The 20,933-nt window shown below is 34.8% G+C and overlaps 1 protein-coding gene across 2 annotated transcripts in view; it reads right to left on the reverse strand.

The window, feature by feature from the left end:
• LOC138135096 (neurotrimin-like) overlaps positions 1–20,933 on the reverse strand; it is a 113,155-nt gene that overhangs the window by 4,292 nt on the left and 87,930 nt on the right. For both annotated transcript variants that reach the window (XM_069053744.1, XM_069053743.1), the window contains exons 4-6: positions 19,121–19,279; positions 2,192–2,320; positions 2,000–2,137 (exon numbers count right to left, since the gene is read on the reverse strand). In XM_069053744.1, the coding sequence (XP_068909845.1) occupies positions 2,000–2,137; positions 2,192–2,320; positions 19,121–19,279 (426 nt within the window). The remainder of the gene's footprint in view (positions 1–1,999; positions 2,138–2,191; positions 2,321–19,120; positions 19,280–20,933) is intronic.

Consider the following 20,933-nt stretch of genomic DNA (forward strand, 5'->3'; position numbering starts at 1 on the left):
TCAACAAATTATATTCGCCTTTACAAGCCCCGAAGATCTCCCGGAATGGACCATTACAACAGGCTCGAGCGTTCCCCTAATTTCCAACAGATTTTTTTCTCGTTTTGACCACAATAACTCGGATTTATGCAAATAGTTTTTTTTTTTGAAGTGAAAAACTTCTTTAGGCGCACCATATACATTTTATTCCCGGGCAGTTTCATGCGATACGCTAAAATAGTTCGCATCACGCTAAAATCGTTCGCAGCAAGTTAAAATCTCGGGAGTCGAGTTTAGCGGAAAGAGCGAGAAACAGTCAACTGTGCATCACTTCCAAATTTTCTAAATTTGCTAAATTTAAGTGACCTCAGAGCAGAGCTGCAGGAGTGGCCATATGTATGTATATTTATTACGTAAAATCAATTACGAGCGTGATAGAAGTTTTTACTTCTGTCGTGCGGTCTTAAGCACACACTCTTTTTCTTTGCAGATCGTACGGCTAATTGGCAAGGGTACAAAGTACCCTGTGCAGATAATAATAATTAAAACGATGAATATCTACCGGTAGCTCGCTCTTGGTAAGTGTTATGATGTAGGTACTCGCGGCGAATTTAATTTTGAAACTGTGCCTGAGAGCAATAATTTGGAGGCACCACACGATAGCGCCTCCGTATTCCGTATAACCTACAATTTAGTTTAAACTTTGACCGTGTGATAACACCTGAACGCTGTACAACAGTTTGAAAGCCAGTCGTGCGTCCGAAGTTGTATTCGTGGATGTGATAGTTACATGTGGTGGAGGTTAAGACATGGAGAAATGATTAGCGTTAGCAGTGCAGCATTTCCGCCGACTAAATCTGGTATTATAACAAGATATTCTCTTGTTTACCGTGAGATTTGCTTGTGTAACATATTAGGTGTTTCAGGAATTACTGAACCCTTTCCGTGTTTACCAAACTACCTGCTTCTCCAACAGGCCCGTCATCATCACGTGACGAATTAGGGGATCTATTTAGCAAAATATTTGTCAGACAACACTAATTGGCCTCTAGGTTTAACCCTCTGACCGGATTAGTCGGTTAGAATTGTACGGTTTTTCAATGGAATAAGCGATCTTAGCTGCGCCACCATTAATAATTGGTGAAGTTTCCACGTAAATCACGTGAGATCAGCAGAATTTAATAATTCGCATTGACGCTCGGCGGCTGAAACTGCTTGATACCGAGACTATTTTCTTAAGAGCTGAATAATTCAGCGAATTGCCTCAAACCACGGGAAATTTATTTCCTCTATTCTGAATTACGTTATAAAATAATTTCGATCGAGGATCATCGAGAACTCGACGCTATTATTTTGTGGATACAGTTTTATTCCACTGGCGGCTCTTTGTTAAATTCTCCCCGTTTAAAGTTCGTGTTTTGTAGGATATTGTTGGAACGAGTAAAATGCTTTTGTTGAATAAGATCTCTCTGGCAGACAGAGCTTTGATTTGGAAATTGTCTCTGTTGGCGACTCTTGCCCTTTTATTTCTTTCGCCCAGAGGCTCGCTCTGCAAACAAAACGCCTTAAATAATAACCGATTTCCTTTGATCTGACAGCAATACAAAAATACTTGCAATTTTCCTATTTTATTCCCAATCACTTTCAAAGTTTGTTCTGCAGAAATGGCTTCAAATCTTCTTCTAAAAAACGTACACTACAACGTTCAGAAAATTAGATGCAGTGTGTTAAGGTATATTGTGGAAGTTTGCTAACCCGACAAAATATCAGTAACTCATAAAACAAACTTTGCTCCCTTTTAGTTTCGTTTCTGCGTTTCACCAACTTTCTACGACATTGTTGCTTCACTTTATGGACTGAGTTTTAAAAATTTACTGGAGCAAATCATTGTTGTAATTTTTTTTTGTTTATGAACAATGTGTCCGGGCGGGATTTCAATATTTTTTCCATCAATAACGGATCCTCGTTGGTCAACAACAGATTCCGGTCATCGACGCGGCTGCCGTACGTGAAATATTACCTTCTGAAATAATGTTGCCATCGTCCATAGTCCAGTAATTAATGGACCTCGGATACGCTTCCGAGTGGCACTCCAAAGTTATTTGCTGGCCCTCCATAGCCCCGACCAGTTGATTTTGTATCCAGATCATTGGCGGGACTGGAAAATAACAAGTTTCCAACACACTCCCCGATTCTTTTTTGATAGACTCACAATGGACCCGGAGCATGATCCTCTTACTCACAGATGGCGGTACACCGTTGGATGCTATGCACAGATACGGCCCCATGTGCAGCCGATTCACTTTGCTTATGTTGAATGTCGTCCCGTCGATGCTGGGAACTGCAAGAAGCAACACATTATTACGTATCCATTGGAGCGAAACGGCCGATAAGGGTTTTATCGGAACTCCATTTAGATTGCAATCGACTCCGAACTACCGATGTTCCAATAATTAGACGAGCACTTCAATAAATTTTACGAGTACTTATCGAGCTTTAGGTAGCTGTTGTGCTAAATAAATTAAAGAACGGTCATATTCCGTTATCGGAATGCGCTAATGACGTGATTAGCGGCGTCGGCTTAGTTTCCAAAGACGAAAACTTTCGGCCGTTAATTTGTGCTTTCAGATCAGGACCCGATTTGCATCTCTCTGTCAAATTGCCACCCGAAAGTCCGGTAATAAAATTGAAGTGATGGTGTCACTTTGATATACGAGCATGTGTGTAATTGGTGAGCACTACACGCACGTACGTGCACGCAACTCGCCCTCACACGCAATTGCAAAGTGTTAAAATATTATCTTGTTATCGCCTTGGCGGCTCTGGTATAAATTACGGCGATAAATTACCGGTCAGCATTTAAATTTTAATTAAAAAAGAGTTAGAAAGAAACTTGACGATTTTACCACCTATTAACAACAGGGCAAATTTCCGGCAGGGGAATGGCTATGAATTTTTCAAACACCCCAGCTCTAAAAATACACATCTGCAATTTTCAGTAGAAGATGCACCAGCGCTCCCCACCGCCTCTTAATTGATGTGGTCACGCCCCTCGATCTGTTATTGGACGGCGACTCCAAGAAAACAAACTAAATTGGTCGAGCTTCGATGGCTTGTGATCGGATTTAAATCGAATGCGCTGGTGAACTTTTTTCGCAGCATGTATTAATTTCACGGATTCGGTGGTGTTTCATCTGGCTTTTAGTTGTACCGATTCGCATAGTGAATGAATGCACTTAACCGATATACGGATGCCTGACGTTTGTTCGAATCGACTTCAAAGGATCAAAGCAACGCTAGCTCTTAGCCAATTGGATAGCTACATCACGCTTTTACATATACAGAAACAAACAGACTGTGTGATCATTAATTGTAATTACATTCCTACCAACCAGCCGAAATATTATGGTGATAAGAGGAAAATTCATATCAGAGGAAACACGACATTCAGCACATGTGATGTTTGTGCCTGTGAGGAACAACTAATAACTGCTAGTCATGTACGATTGAGGTTTCACGTTAACATTTAACCTTCAGTTCTAAGACGTGACGCCTCTCAAACTCTATAATAAATCCCGGTCTGAATTGGATTCTCTCGTGGGCTGTGACCTTGGAAATATCTGCGCGAAGGCGGAGTGATAAACCAGTGAAAAATACATAGAGCTTAGTTCATCGAAATGTACACACCATAAAACAGCGCCAAAAACGAAATTGAGCTGGCGCATGCGCATTTCCTTCGCATTCAACAGCGGCGTAGTGTATGTTTTTGGTTGTTTTCATTGTGTATCTTCTGAATTGTTCTTGGTATTTAAGTTTATTGTGGTGCTATTAGTAAAAACCTTTCAAGTTTGCTTTGTAAAAACATTTGTTTTGTTCGCGCATTATAAAGTCGACAATTTTTTGTATAAAAAATTAATATTAAAAAGGTACGCCACTGGGATACCCCCCTCTATTTTTTTCGCGCAGTTTTATAACTCCTCCCCATGTACATCTCGATGAAATAAACTCTACAAACAGACAAGGGAGAGAGAGAGAGAGAGTGAGAGAGAGAGGGAGAGAGAGACACACACATACACAGAGAGAGAGATAAAACTAACGTAACTAATGACGATGTTTTCTGGTCGGTTTGTAGCGTTTAGTTGATACCGATGTGCGTCGTTTGCGCAAATATGACTCATAGCCCGTGAGAAAATCCAAGGCCTGTAACTCTGATGGATCTCCGGTGCTAATTTTACAGTTTCAGAGATAAAATATTTACGCCACTGCGATACACTGTATATGTAATTTATATTGAATCCTGATCGAATTGTTCAGAAATACAGTTAAATGAATTTTTGATTTCAACATTAATTAGAGAAGTGCATATCACGCTATAATTTTAATCGAATTTTTTTAATGGTTTGTAATTTGTGATTGCGTCCATAAATTCTCCGGGGTGAGTGCCATAAAAATGGAGCCAATTAACGTTTCCAAGAAGAATAAATAAACCTACCGCCTTTATGAGATGAAATTTTATTCGAGGGATTAAATTAAAACATTTAACTAAGTCGAATGGTTTGAGCTCTGTTGCTCTTAAAATAAGAAATGTAAAGAGTTGGGCGGGTGAAATGCATGCGGAAAACCAGGAAGATCGACGCAATGAAGCGGAAGCACATGACAGACTATTTGGAAAATTGAATTGTTTTAGTTTTATTCATTTCCGGTACAAGGTAGAATTCCGGTGGGCATTGATCGCTGACTGTGTCTTGTTGACATCCTTTTGTAACGTCATGTGTAAGGGACCAATTTATTAATAAACCTGGGCCATTTAAAGCTGAATTAGGACTCAATGTCGTTCTGTGGCAGGCAGTTTTATTAAATCCATTGTTTTCGTGGTAATTTATTACTCTTTCATCTTATTATAATGCCCCATCCAATCTCTCCCATTTTACCGAAAGTAAATTTATTTTAAATGATGAGTTTGGTTCTCCTGGACATTAATCTACCCGTAGCCCGATACCAGCTACCATAAGTCTTTTGATAAAAGAAAATGATTGCAGAGCGATTCGACTTTATTTTATCTATGGACGATAACATTGTTTAGAATTCAGAGATTTTTCTGAGATGGCTAGTTAAATGAAAGATTTGTATCTTACAAGAATTAGAAAATTGCGAAAAATTCCTACAAAATTGAAATACATATTAGAACTGCAATCAGTTAATTGAACAGAGTAGATTTTTTTATTTTGGAATAATTGTTGCTCACAATTACAGTAAACTTTGCCGAAACCGAAAAATTGTTTTTTAGGTTAACCGAGCACACTGTTGCTTTAAAATTGACGTTTATTTGATATTTCACCAGTGGCGTCGCGTTTGGCAATAAACCTGGCAAATTATCCATTCTTACGAATGTAAAATGATGCTCTCGTTCGTTTTATAAATCGTCTCCATTATCAGATCGTAATAACAAAATACACAATGCCCAAGCATTGAACGCTTATTTGCATAGAATTGCGCTACGACATGACCGATAATTTGCAACGCTTGCTTTGATTTGTTTTCTTTTTGATCACATTGTGCCATTAAATTTTATTTATCACAAAACCTGGCGCATTGCAGGAGCCTGATGTCATTCCAGATTTTAACAAATCAATGACATTATTTTCTGATACAATTTTCTGACATTTCAGGTATGTAACAGTTAGAGTATCCAACCTTGATTGTTATGCAACTAAACAAGACAACTTTGAATCGTAGTTTGTTGAACTCAAATGCCGATCGCGTAATTTTTCATCGGAAAGTAACCGAGAAGGGTGAAAAACTCAGCTGTGAGATGGAAATTTTTAGCTTTCCACAAGTCCCTCCGCCTCCGTAACTGAATTTTGTCACTGGAGTGCTTTTACATACACTAAAAGTTTAACATCTTTGGGGGTTACGAATGAGACTTTTTCAAACGACTGCTTCCTCTATATTTCTAACGATGTTTCTGGCTAATGCTTTGTATTTGCGTTGATCAAACATGATCATTATGCACCCACGTAGCTTAGATAAACTTTTTCCTTGTGACAACACTTCTTTCATGTAAATAATGTAGTTTGTTATTTTTTCGTTTTGGCACAAGCTCCAGGACGTTGGGAAACGTTCGCCTGGTAGAAGAGTATAGATTATTGCAATCTTATCGGGATTAAAGAGGAACATTTTTTGGACAAGAAGGTATGAAACGGAGGAGCAAAATAATTTAGTAATAAGTGTCTCTGAGATAGCCCGCCTGGAGTTAAGAGGGTAGTTTTTATGTGTTTTATGTTTTATTTCTTTTGTGTTGTGTCCCCAGCTTGAATTTGTTCATGCTGTAGCCGCAATACACATTAAGTATGTTGATGGAAAATGGAAATAAGATGAGTGTAAGATTTGGGTTTAGTACGAGGGGAGGACGCGAATTGATTCGGTAAGAAGAGTGGAAGTTGTGGCACGTGCGCATCGAAAATTAGCCCCCGTTATTGTTGAAGGGATTTGGAAAAACAAAGAGGTCGAATCGTGCAGGTCGAGATAGCACCCCTTTCTACGTATAAGCTATTTTAAAACGGCTTATTTATGACTCATTTAAATAGTAGAAATTTCCCGCTGCGCTATCTAAGTACTTCATTAACAAGAAGGCGTGCTGGTAGAGTTGGTAAGTTATGGCAGGAGCGATTATCGTCGATCTTAATGAATGCTCTAAACAATAGCCCGTCCAAGAAGCACCGCCACAAGAACGTAATGGTGCGAGAAGGAGGTGTAAATGAGTGGACTAAGGGCGGAACGGCCGACTTCGGGCCGGCCGACCGGAACTCGCACCGGCTCCGGCCCTAAATCATCGCACTCATTCCACTCAAATGTCTGTATTGTTGCACGAATCCGTGTTTATGTTACCAACCATGCATACATTATGTTCAGCCTTTACATTCATTGTTATGTTTATGCCGTGCATATATTACCAAAGCGACGGATTAATCCATCGCGGCGCAAACCCGATATTAAGCCGGTTGGGAGATATAAATTTTAACGTAATAATTGTAATTCAGGATACGTCACCACCTAGTCACGTCTTAACATCGCTCCGTTTTTCCTTCGATGGGTATCAACCGCGAATTTTCCACATCTGACACGAACATCCATTCGGATAATTTTGTTTTGGCACGTTCCACCGGCGAGAATCTTGCAAATCCCACTGATCGTTCATTAAGGCTTAGCCGATTGGGTTGCTAATAATCAGTTATTGGAAAAGGTTAGTAGTATATAAAATGTTACTTCTGGACTAGGCTATTTGGCGCACGCAAAAATTATTGAAAAAAGACCAAAAAGAGAGATGAAACAAGTGAATACTAAATCCTCCAAAAATCACTAATTTTTATGCTCTCAAAGACCTACAAAATTGGGACACGATAAAATCGTTGAAAATCACCCAAAATTAAGCACGAATATCTTAAAAGCATCCAAAAAACCTTAGAAAATCCCTTGTTTTTTAGACACCCCAAAATGCGTTTTAATTTTTGGATTAGACCAATTGGCGCATCCAAAAATCATTGAAAAACGATCAAAAAATTATAAGGATCGCTGGAACGGCTCGTGCTTACGCACGCAGCAATATAATATTTTCTTTATACCATACTGTTATTAGGATTTATCAGTACTCAATGCTTGATTGATATGACACCTATAACAGACTAGGCCGTTATTCAAAATTATAGGCCGTTATTTTTGCTGCCGTAGCTACGGTTACGGCACAAATGACAACTAAATTTAATTTTTGAAGTAAAGAGAAATGTCAGTCTTACAAATAAATCATCGTTAAATGTTAAGTATTATTGGTATAAAGAAAACTATAAAACAACATACGGCCGATATGGATATAACAGACTCGGTTGATTATAAAATCTCAACCTCATCTGTTATATAACCCATATCGGCCTAATACCGTTATATACTATAAAAAATTAGGTGAATTTTATTATTATTTATCTGAGTATCTGACATCTCTTCTCTTCTTCTTTCCTTTGACAAACTTCTTTCTCTATGTGCCTCTCTTTCGGTATCATTGTGCTGATAATTTAATTTTCTACGCTCATTTTGGATATCTCTTTCTTCTTGACTTCCTTGTTCCCGCCTACGTCTTTGTCGTTCTCTATTTGCTGCTCTTTGTCGCTCACGTTCGTCTAAATTATCCATTATTGTAATATTTTTCTTATAAAATTAATGACAGGTTTTACTGTCGGAAAGTTCGTGTCATAGCAACACTGTTTCGTGGGTGACAGGAAAAGGACATCTATTTGCATTATAGATAGTACAATGAGGGACATGGAATCCTGGGCAGTCTGCTATTGTCATTTCAAAAAGTGTCAATGTAAATGCACCTTTACTGTCATTATGATTGATATTTTCAAAAAAACTGTCAAATTAACGTAAGCTTGGTTATGAGTAGCTAAGGTATGGTTTAGAAATTTTGACAACTGAATGACACATCTGCACATTTCCGTGTCCCCAATAGTACTATGGCGGCCAAAAAATTTTGGCCGTCATTTTCTGACATTCAAGTAAAGTGTAAATAAACCTTTAGGAATCGTAACCCCACTTTCGATTCTTGTTATTTTGACAATCAATTTAAACTGTTTGAAGCTCAGATATTCCAAAAATCTGACATGAATAAACAAAATTAGAGCAATCGTACATAGATAACCTGAGGTAAACGTTCTGTGTAGTAGAAATGACAAAATAATTTTGAGTTTTGAAATTTACCACCAAAAAAATAACGTTCATAATCAAGACGGTAATCATGATGACAATAAAGTACGGATTACAATTTTTTTTTTTTTTGACAGAATGACGACCAAAATTTTTTGGCCGACATAGTACAGTTGACTTCAAAAAAAAAACGGGAAATGAAATTTGACCTAATGTAAATTGGAAATTTAATTTGTCGGTTTATGTCAATTTGTGCCTGTTTGACAGTAGTATTTCTGACACATAAGTGCAGTTTTTTAACCTAAATTCTAAAAGGCCGTTTCAAACTATAAAAATTTAATAAAATCTGACAGAACTTTTTCTGACAGTTCCCATTTTTTTTTGAAGCCAACCCAAAATGGATTTATTTTTTATTTCTAAACCAGGGCAATTGGTTACATAAAAAAAAACCAAGTAAGAATCATTCAAAATTAAACCTATAAAGTTATTAAAATAATTGAAAAGTAGGTCAAAGTCTCTCATTTTTAGATATGTACTAATACGGTGCGATCAATTAAAAAAATAAATCGAGTCGGCGTGTTACCTATGGCAACCCATGCTATAGCATAGGCTCCAAAGCAAACTCGATTTATTTTTTAAATGATCGCTCGGTAGTAGATTATGTCATAAAGAGTAGAAGTGAGTGAGTTTTGTGCTAAGCCCAGAGATTGAAGACCGAGACGAAGTCAAGGTCGACAACTGGGCAATCTGCGTCAATTGTGGAGCCGTGCAATGCATTTCGTTTTCAATAGCATCGGACATACTTCAGATATTCGCTAAATAAAACAAAAATGATCAAAACGTGAATAGCAAACGATTATAACTTACAACTGTTTACTTTTTAACACTGAAGGGCCATCTTGCGCTATTTTTGACATTTAACATTTGATCTGACATCCATACGCCCACAACGGGAGACTCGTCCTACAGCACAGTGGAAGCTGTTAAATATGGGGTAATAATTTCGCTATTTCTCTTTTTTAGATGCTTTTTTTTTAATAGGGATAATCTAATTATTAAATATTTCGTGTAATTATAATATTGTAATTGATAAGTAAATCGTGACAAATGCTTCAAATGGCCTTTCATTTGACTTGGTCGAGTCGCCTGTGGATACTTCTACTCTTAGAACTTTCTAGGTATTTCTACTCCGCTGAAAAAAAATATGCCACTTTAACCGTTTCTATGGAGATACACAAAGGCGCGATTTTCGACCGCTTGAGATTAAAAAAAACGCATGTGCTTTTATCTGTTTCACAGTAAGTCATGGTATGTACGACCAGATGAGTACGTCCGTACACCTCCAAAGGCTAAAGGAGATCTATCAGCAAGTCTCCAACAACGATCAAAGAATGGTCGCCACGTTGCAGAGAATGTTGGAAGAGAAGGATGAAAAGTTGGAAGAGAAGGATAAACAAAAAGATGAACTGCACAAGAATGTTTTAGATTTAGATAAAGAGAAAGAGTCGCGCCTCAAACTAGAAAATAAAGATCTATATGATGACCTGGTAAGTTGTTTAAAAAAGTAAATTTTTAATAAAACGTTCCTTATTTTAGGCAACGGTCAAAACAAACTATTTGAGAATTGTTGGGTCTCTCCATATTCGATCCGTTTGTCACAATTTCGAAAAATCGATAAAAATTGTGGTGAAGCAACAGGATCGAAAAGTGGGCGGTCGTGTTGAAATCAAATTACAAAATGTGTGCAAAAATTGTAAAACTAAAAGAAACTTTGATCAAACAGGAATTGGGCATTGCATCAAACGTTCCACAAATCACAAATCGCCGGGGATTTGTTTAGCAAACTTAATAAGGCTGTTCACGGCGATTATGAAGGAAGTGGGCACAATTTGGTTGTAATTACTAGTTTTTTCCTTCTGGATGAGCTAAAACTCATTAAAGCAATTATATGAATAAAGTTATTTTGTTTTTTTTTTCATATTCAGCAATAAAGTTTAATTTCCAGAAGTTGTGTACTAATATTAAATAATTTTCAAAGCCCTTATAAAATTCTCGCAAAAGCGCAATGATCAAATACTTGAAATGAAATGAAATTTGCACATAAAATCTGAAAGCTTATAATAATCGAACATAAGAATATTACGGAATTTTATCCCTTTCTCTCTCAACACTACAGGTTGTAATCTAAATAGGCGGAAATATTTTAAGCCGTAAACCACCAACACATTTGAAGACGATTTGCACTGGCTGAAATTGCTGCCACCACTCATTCAGTTAGTTCTTCTACCGAATTTATGGCTGGCTATAGACCAGCTGTTTTAAATGTCCCCATAAACAATCACGAGGATTTAAATCCGGAGATCTTGGCGGTCAAAACATTGAACCGTTTCGTCCAATCCACCTTTCAGGGTACTTTTGGTTCAACCATCCGTTGGGAACAATCTTCCGTTCTTGGATGGAACTTTCTTGTTTCTCTCAACCGTTGCACCGCGGAAGTAAACATTTTTGAATTAGGTACAACCCTGCCTGGAAACTGTTCCCGGTACAGTATTTGCGCTTGGATCACGTTGCAACCGCCTCGTCGTACATCCGTTAATTCCACGTTGGTAAAATTTGGCATTTTAAACGATTTAATAACAAATACACGCTTATTAATACAGTGTACCGTTTGTCGAGCTGCAACCAATAACTGATGTATGCCAACCCAACCTCCGATGAGAAGATCCTTTTTTGTCATATGAAGCGTGTAAAAAGCGAGAGTTCACTTTTTCTTTACTATTGCTTTTATGATTTGGACTATGAAACTAAGACAGTGAGGCGTCCACAATTTATTGTCTAAATTGCCATGTCATTTGTTCACGTATTCTTACGTTTTTCAGAAAACGCATATTTTTCCGTAAATGTGGGAGTATTTAGTGCTTACGTGTTTAAATATTTCCGTGTATTTTGATTACAGGCTGTATGTTAAATACAAAAACACCTTAAGCAAATCCATCGTAGTAGGTGCGTTGGTAAAACGTTCGCATTCTACCTCGGGTTCGAACTTCCAACTTTTTTTCTGATTTTATTATTCAAATTTCGTAATACATATTGTGTAATTTTAATTAACAAGATAAGGATTTAACGGAGCTTTTGTTAAGAATCATTTTTTCATTTCAGTCATACTCTCTTACTGCTGGAAAAAGTGAATTGATATAAGAGTTCCATATCATACCTTGTTAACGTTACTGATTAGGTAAAACTATAATTCCAGGGACTAATTCTGAACAGCAACTTAGATTTTGTCATTTTTAAATAGTAGTCTTGTCTGTTCATCGTGAAACCATTCCGACAGAAAGCTCTTGCTCTTTTTTTATTCTGTTGGAAAAAAATTCTAAGAGACATTGTTGAATCAAGAAAAGGCATAAATTTTATGCAGTAGACCTTGCCCCTTGTGAGTTATTTTATGACTGCATCGAAACAACGATATTCCTTATATTGTCGATATACGAAGTCCTGCATGAATATTATATTTTCTTTTTGCAAAGTTCTCGCGTTTTTTAAATACGACAGGAACTGCCTAAAACAAAACATCGAAAACGTTTGGTGCACCTTCACATTATTGCACATAACGATAGACCAAACTTCACATAACCTAGCTTTAAAAAATTTGCGAATTACAGTGCTGTTGGACCGCATTTACGGAACCGCGACACGGCTAAATGTTAAGAGGAGTAGATACGTACTTTTCTTATGGAGCTTTCAATGTATAGTGCTAACACTGTAGCTTTAGCCCTAATGGACATATTTTCATGGAAATCATCTCATTAAAAAGAGCAAACCATTCCCTACAAATCGGCTTAAAAATTATTTTTTTTATTATTAGAAAACGTATCAAATATTTTCGTGAAATTGATGGTTCCTAGTTACAACAATGCAAAACCAGATTGTGGATATATTCTTAAGCCAAAATGTAGACTTACTGCTTTAAAAATGATAGGTTCAAACCCGGTAAAAATATTTTAATTAATAAGCTCATTACAGCGTTAGCACAATTTGCAAAGTAAAATTCAGCTTGCCGTCGATGATTTACAATCCCCAATAATAAGTCTACCGCAAGCGGGGGCCTTAGAAGCTACTTGATGGATTTATAATGTACCCAAACCCTCCTATACCTGTTTCCTCTTTACAGTATACAGGGTGTTTGAAAATTGCTAGTACAAAAAAAAAACTGTGGCATCTAGAAGTCCTAAGAAATCCAAAAAAACAATTTTTAATTTTTTTAAACAAAAGGGATAAAGTAACCCTATCCCAGCATATTTTACGCCTCAGGCGGGGCAGTATTTTTTAAACCTTGGTAACCAAGCGTGATAATGAAGGACTGTACAATAATATGAAAAATAAATATTTTTTTGCAAGATTTTGGCAACTAACAATGGTACTAACAATTTTAACCCAATTTTTAGTAATTTTTATCTCGAAAACTAGAGGACTTTTATTAAAAAATTTTTTTGCCGATGACTTTAACTCACCATCACCAATTACCAGTATTTTTTTGTACTAGCAATTTTCAAACACCCTGTATAGTGAGCGGCAAAAGTATGGAATAAATTCATTAAAAATTAAACAAAATTTTTTTCAAAAAAATCTTTGGATAGGTCAATTTTAGTTTATAAAAATACATGTTTTAGTACCAAAGAAAATTCCAAGCAGTCATTTGTTTTCGAGTTATTACGTCATCGATAGTTTTTTTAAATGGAAACCCTCTATTTTTTTTTGATTCCCTTTAATTGTCTAAATGATAGTATAAAAATTTTGTTACCTTACATAAGGAAATTTTTGAGAAAAAAAAAAAATAAAGCTGGAAAAAATAAATTTTATAACGAACAAGAACAAGTCAAAAACTGTTAGCAAGTACTTAAAATTATGGAATTAAATGTTCGAATTGCCATCCTCCAGCTTGTTGACAATAAGCAAGTTTATGAAGAAATTCCCCCTGTTTTAGTTTTATCTAGTTTTATCCCCGCACCCAATCAAAATTAAAATTTCTATACGTTGTGTTTTTGTTAAATGAGTCATTTTCGAAAGCGTTTTATAAAACAAATAACACATACGAATGAAATTGACAGTAACATTTAACTGTTTGATTTACCTACTTGATTTTTTGACTTGTTTTTGGTCGTTATAAAATTTATTTTTTCCAACTTTATGATTTTTTTTCTCAAAAATTTCCTTATGTAAGGTAACAAAATTTTTATACTGTCATTTAAACAATTAAAGGGGCTATCAGAACCAAGGAAAAAAATAGGGGGTTTCTATTTAAAAAAACTATCGATGACATCATAACTCGAAAACAAATGACTGCTTGGCATTTTGTTTGGTACTAAAATATGTATTTTTATAAACTAAAATTGACCTCTCCAAAGATTTTTTTGAAAAAAATTTTGTTTAATTTCTAAGGAATTTATTCCATACTTTTGCCGCTCACTGTAGATAAAGTATTCCCTTAGTCTGGATTTTCATTTCATGTCTTTCCATTTTGACTACGACCTGTGTTCGTTACTTGCTTCTTTATTGTGTTCTCTTGTTTAGTTGTTTTGTTTTACTTGTGTACCCGTTAACGTGGATAGTGTTTATATGTAGTATGTATGTACTTTTAGTGAGACTATTTATTACTAGTGTTTTATTAATTGGTGACGTAAGTATGTAATAAAATATTTAAGTTTTCTACACCTAGTAATTCTATTTCTTCTTTCAGAGGTTAGATACTAGGAATTTATTTCTTGCTCTTAATATGGCCAAAGCTAATAAAAAAATGATAAAAAGACTTACAAGTAGAAAACGAAATAGAGGAAGTACTCAAAACCTGACAAATTGGAAGAATAAACCAAAAGTGAGTATTTTTACCTGATGAATGACGCATGGTACATTAAGAAGGAACAAAAATGGAATCATAAGGAAATTAGAGATTCGAAGAATGGCGAAAGTGAAAAAACAACGTGATGTAATAAAAATAAAACTGAGGCAAAAAGGTTATTCAAAAGGGTACCAGCACTCCAGGACACATAAACCTGACGAATCTTATGGTGAAAATTCTCAACAGGCTGAGATGTGTAGAGAAATGTATGAAGAAGAGGAGAAAGAATTTTTTAAATCATTAAAAAAAACGGATGAAGAAATTTCTGAAATTGAACGAAGAACGGCAGATCAAAATGAAGATGGTGAATGGATGGAACAAAGAAGGAAATTAATAACTGCCTCAAATTTTGGCAAAATTTGTAAGCTAAGGAAAACTACAATGTCATTTCAACAAAAATTCCTTCTTTAAATCATGGAAAAATACATGAAATTGACGTCAAGAAGGAACTGGGAAAAAACCTAACCGAAGAATATAACGACAACATTGAAATAATTTCCTGTGGTCTTTTTATTGATAAGAGCGTTTATTTCTTGGGAGCATCCCCAGATGGTTTCGTAGAAAAGATCGATAGCCTTGTCCAAATAAAATGCCCTTATACTGCGTATAAACAAAATTTAACACCCGACGAAGCCATTATGAAGAAATTAATCCCATTTTGGAAAATTAAAAATGATGGTAATTACGAATTTAATACCAACCACGACTGGTATTATCAGATACAAGGCCAACTTCATATAACAAATTAAAAAAAATGTATATTGGCAGTGTGGACAGGAAAAAACAAACTAAAAACGCCAGTAATAGAAAAAAAATGACGACTTTTGGGACAAAAAAATGAAAAATAAATTGGAACAATTTTATATGAAATGTTATCTACCTGAATTAATTGATCCTAGAACATCAAGAAATATGCCAATAAGAGATATTAAATGAAATATTTAAAAATAATTGAAAGTTCTGTTTTATTTTTTGTAATAGATTGCTTTATTAGATTTACGATCAAAGCAAATAACTAAATTTAAAAAATGTGTTTCATTTTTAAATATCTAACAAGAAAATATCGATACTTTTATTTGACCACTACCCAAAGCGTCAAAATAATACATGCCTGTGAAAGACCCTATTGTAAATCATGTAAATCATCATTACAATAAGCAGGGGTTGGTTTGCCGGGTTTATTGCTTACTCTGACAGCCGAGCCGGTGTTGTGGAAATTTCAAGGTCAACATTGGTATCTACTCCTCTTAATAACGGTGACTAATTCATATAGAAACCGTTCTCACTTTATGAAAGATCGTTCGTGACCGAGTTCGTGACAGCTATCGTAATAACAAGTAACGACATTTACAGTTGAATGATTCAATTTAAGCCATTTGGTTTTAAAGTTTTTTTTTTAAGTCGCTCTTGACCAGAAATGTTTTGAAACATACGGGGTATGGTTCTGGGTGTAAAAACAATTAATGGTAATTAAATATATAAAACGTGGTCTATTCGTAATATTAATATTTAATGTTAAAGAGAGATTAATATACGGTGCCTTTTTTTAACGCTGGCCATAGGGATTTACATGATAAAAACTTTGGATCGTGTTAATAAACTTTTTAGCAGGAATTTCTAAGTGAAATTTGGCAGAATATTAGATTAGTATTTTATAAGTCAATTTACATTATTTTTTTGCTCAGAAGGTTTCATAGCCCTTAGACAGTTACGAAATGTTTGACAACATTTTTATGATCGTCTTGGTTAGTGTCTTGCAGCCTATCGAAGACAGTTTGAACAATTTATGAAATGAAAATTCAAAAATAATTAAAGTACATAGTTTAATATTGTTGAAGTAGAATTTTATTTATTTTGATGTAATTATGATTTCCTATATTTATGTTTATGAACTGTGCATTTTTCAAAATCTATCCCATTCAATCATTTCTTTATTTGAAAAGGTGACCATTGAAAATTGTTACTGTTTGACGTTTGTTGAGTTTACATTATGTCAGCCTACTTGGCAAGTCACGTGGTAAATTTAATAGATTTAATAAATTTATTTTTGCTCTAATTCCGTGATTATTTTGTTTTGTACGATGGGCCAAACGGAAATTGATTTATAAAATACTAATCTAATATCCTGCCAAATTTCACTTAAAAATTCCTACTAAAAAGCTTATTAACATTCCCTAAACATTTTTTTTACCATATAAATCCCTATGGCCAGCGTTAGAAAAAAGGCACTGTATAATTGTTTGTTTTGATAAAGCCCAGCAACTGTTCTAGAAATTGCCGAGGAAATCCAATGAAGGTAATAATTGTTTGTTCATTTAGTATTAATTTAGCAAATTCCATCGGAATTTCTCTAGTCTGAATGTGAAAATTCCAACATGTACAAATTACAGCTGGGACCGGTAATTTCTGTAAGTGAAATTGAAATATTTACCATCAACATTTACGTTGAGAATGTTCATGGTAAATTTTTATATTATGCTAATAAACAGGGTGTTAGGTAAATGATCTGCCAAAATGTAAATAGTTCATTATTAGGCCAAATTGGGTAGATTTTTCGTCTACAATTTATTTTTTATTTGGATTAAGAAAAAGTTTCGTTTCCAAGGATATTATTTGAATTTTTTACGGTAGTAGTGACTACTATAATACAATTTTCAGTGGTTCTCAACGAGTTGATGTACTTTTTTTGTCAACAGATTTAAAATAAACTATGCAGCTGAGCCAAAAACGGCCCAGGACTTTTTGAATCTGATCAGCATTCTGATGCTCTCTTTAAAGTTTGGCAGGACATTTACCTACCTAACACCCTGTATAAGAGTACGAGCCGTACAAACCTAACATGTAATCCAAATTACATTTACATTACAAAAACCATGGTCCCTGTAATGTAATTTGGGTTGCATGCATGTTAGGTTCGTATTCTTGTGTGAATTACCCTGTATAAATATATATACAAGGTGATTCACGAGTAATAATGAATCTAACAAAATTTGTGATGCAACCAACAATACATGTCCCCTGCAGTTTTTTATTTTAATTTTCATTGATTGTTTCACATAATGATTTTGATTAGATTTGACATTTTTCGGTCATGTTGACACACATAATCGGTGCAAATGTAATGTTTGCTGCATCACAAATTTCGTTAGGCACATTATTACTTGTGAATTAGTAAAACGTGTTATTTCTTTTTTAAGAAAAAGTTTAGCTTAGAATGTTGTACTAAATAAGAAAATTTATATTAACCAGCAAATAATGCCGTTACTTCCTCTGAATTAACAGCATTAACTTAAACCTGTCAAAAAATATTAGTTCTTAGAAACAAAAAAAAAATTAAATAAATGCGTTTCACTACACAAAGTAGACACATTTAAACATATAAATAAAGTAAGACCAGTACGGAAATGAGAAGAAATGGAAGTTTCAGATCAAAGACCATATTTGCTTTGAATACAAGAAAGCACCAACTTTGCTCTTAGAATTGAACTAATTTTCTGACTTTAATCACTACTAAAATTTAAAGTAAAATAAACAAAATAAAATATCTAGGTACTTCAAAGAAAATTCAATATGTGCAGAGTTCGAACGTCAAGAATTTTCAGATTAGTACAGTCTGTTTTATCCTAGGGTTCTATTGATCCATAGACATTTTAATCTTCCTATGGATCCACCAGTCACGATAAATGATTAAAATTTCCAATTTACAAAAATTTTGTATGTATTTTAATAGTGAGTTGCAATAGATGTTGACGCAAAATTTACAGAATTACTGCATCAAACAGTCGAAATTTATGACAAAAACTGGCATCGCTGATAATTTAGGGATTTTTATTTTTATAGCAACAGAAAATATTTGAGTTTCATGTATGGATTACATAAATAAATAATGGCAGAGACTGGTCGTTATGAAATATGATTAGCGTGAGTACTGAATTTGTTGTAAAAATATTACACGATATCGAAGGTGATTTCAACCTGTTTGTTTATTTATTTAATCAAATAACATATTTATGCTAGTAAAATATTGACTTGCAGCAACGTGCGAATATATTTGCACGGAAATCCGTTTGGTCAGTTTAGTTGCATTGGATAATTGCTTTTACGATTATTGCACCGATGTACTGGATGGACAGAATGACACGAAATCAGAAGCTTCAACTCAACGAACATCATGTTGTGTATTAATTCTATAGAAATAATTACCTTTATTAATAGCGACGTTCATAACAAATAGATTTGTTTCATTGGGTAATAATTTCCTGTTCGTTTTTGAGGACAAAAAAGAATACATGTAAATGTATACCTACCTAATCTGTACCGATTAAAAAATAGACGTTAACTTTGGGTGTAATTAATTACGATAAAATCCCCGTCTGAACATAAAAAAGACCCGCCAATTTCACAACTCTCCAGTCGCTAGCCAGCAATTAAGCCCTCTTGCGGCCATAAATTTTCAGCCACCTGTTAAGTGCGTCCTTAACAAACGCGTATGCTCCATAATACAACGAAATAACGATCGATTGGTCACAATCGTGGATTATGCATTACCTTCTTGTCCGTTTCCTAAAGGAATGGCCTCTCCTCCTTCTCTCCTCCAGGCTATTGTCGGTTCAGGGGATCCGGTGGCCGCACATCGTAAACTCACGTTTGATCCTTCTCGTACTACCATATCAGTGCTCGTCGGATAGTCCAAGATGTCTGGCGGAACTGGAAGCATAAAATGGACGTAATTATGACCTGGGAGACTCGTAAACTAGCTGACCTGAATTTTTTTACGGATAGATGGTCGTACGATTTCGTCTGGGCATTTCAGCGGAAGGTTATTACGGAGGAGCGCGAACGGCAGGAAAGGATCATCACGTATTATCTCAACACTTGATTTTTTTTAAGGAGTTGCCAATATAACTTGGGTTCGGATAGATATAAAATAATTGATGAAACTTCTAAACCGACCTTTGGGCTACAACCATTTTTATCTATTCTGAATGTGGTGCGTGACAGCTAACTCAAGAAGGCAGTGATTTTTTTTTGAGATCTTGTTTATTAAAATACAAAATATCTTGAAGCTGTGCAATCGATACTCTTTTATTAGAAATCCAGTCGGCTCCATTGTAAAACATGAAGGTTTTTTACGTATAAAGTTTCCATGAATAGGTACTTCTTTTAAACGAACCGATAGTTGACGGGATTGTCCATAACAAATTGTACAAATAAACTACCAAGAGTCTATTAACACTTGTGTTAACAGTTGTGAAGTAACCAGAATGGTTGGATCGTTAAAATGCCTTGTTAATAATTATTTTCATTAAAATCAATTCAAATTACGGCTGATAAAATAATTCGTTTAGTTTATCATAATTTCATCGCTGGCACTCTTGAGGCGCTTTTGTGTCATCAAAAGTAAGGTAAGTATCTACTTTTAATCGCTTGTGTCAGTATTATATTAAAAAAAATGTAGGTTATGTTTTGTTGATGTTTATAAATATCATGCGTTCAAATAAAAACCTGAGCGGAGTAGGCGTTGAAACAAGAAAACCATTTGGAACATTGTGAAGTTTGCAGTTCCCGCCGTTTGACACGAATGACATTTGTTTATGTTTAATCGGCACATGATTGAACATGTTTGGTTTCAGCAAAGGCTTCCATAGATAATAATAATAATAATAGTAATCGATTATAGGAATAGTTATTCTATTTTTAATGTAAAACATTGCAAAGAAGGAAAAAACAGAAAGATTTTTCGTTTATAAATTTTAGGTTAGCTGTCAACATGTTCTAATTACAACTGTCAATTTACACTTTAAAAAAGCAAAACAATTGACAGTTTCCAACTCCTTTCCAGCTCAGGATTCAGCGCCCGATATTTAAATATGTGATCTTAATTCTGTTTTAACTGAATAATTAATCTGTTAAATTAATATTTGTTCTTTCATTTGGTCATTTTCCCCAATACAATATAGGTAATTTATCTTAAAACTAAACGAAATTACTATAATTATAGTATTATTAATTTTGCCAAAAATACAAATCTGAAAGATGCGGAACTAAGTTACTGAATAAATAAACCCAACTATAGTCCAATTTTTACCCTTTTGCGATGACGTCATTATCTAGTAACTTCATGTATGTGTGAGCTAGGATCAGAAACAAATTTGAATTGATCATAAATAACTATAATGTTTAAAATTTGTTGACAATAGCTTCGAAAGGTTATGTTTGTGATCAATGTAATAAGTGAAAGAAATTGAAAATTGTCAAATTGACAGGAGTATAAAATAACCTCAAAGTAACCAACAATAAATAAACGTGCCTTTTTTTTTGTTTTGTTTTTTTCTGTTTCTGTCGTTTTAATAAAGACAAA

Source organism: Tenebrio molitor, chromosome 7 (assembly GCF_963966145.1).
Source record: "Tenebrio molitor chromosome 7, icTenMoli1.1, whole genome shotgun sequence".
Taxonomy (NCBI): Eukaryota; Metazoa; Arthropoda; class Insecta; order Coleoptera; family Tenebrionidae; genus Tenebrio; species Tenebrio molitor.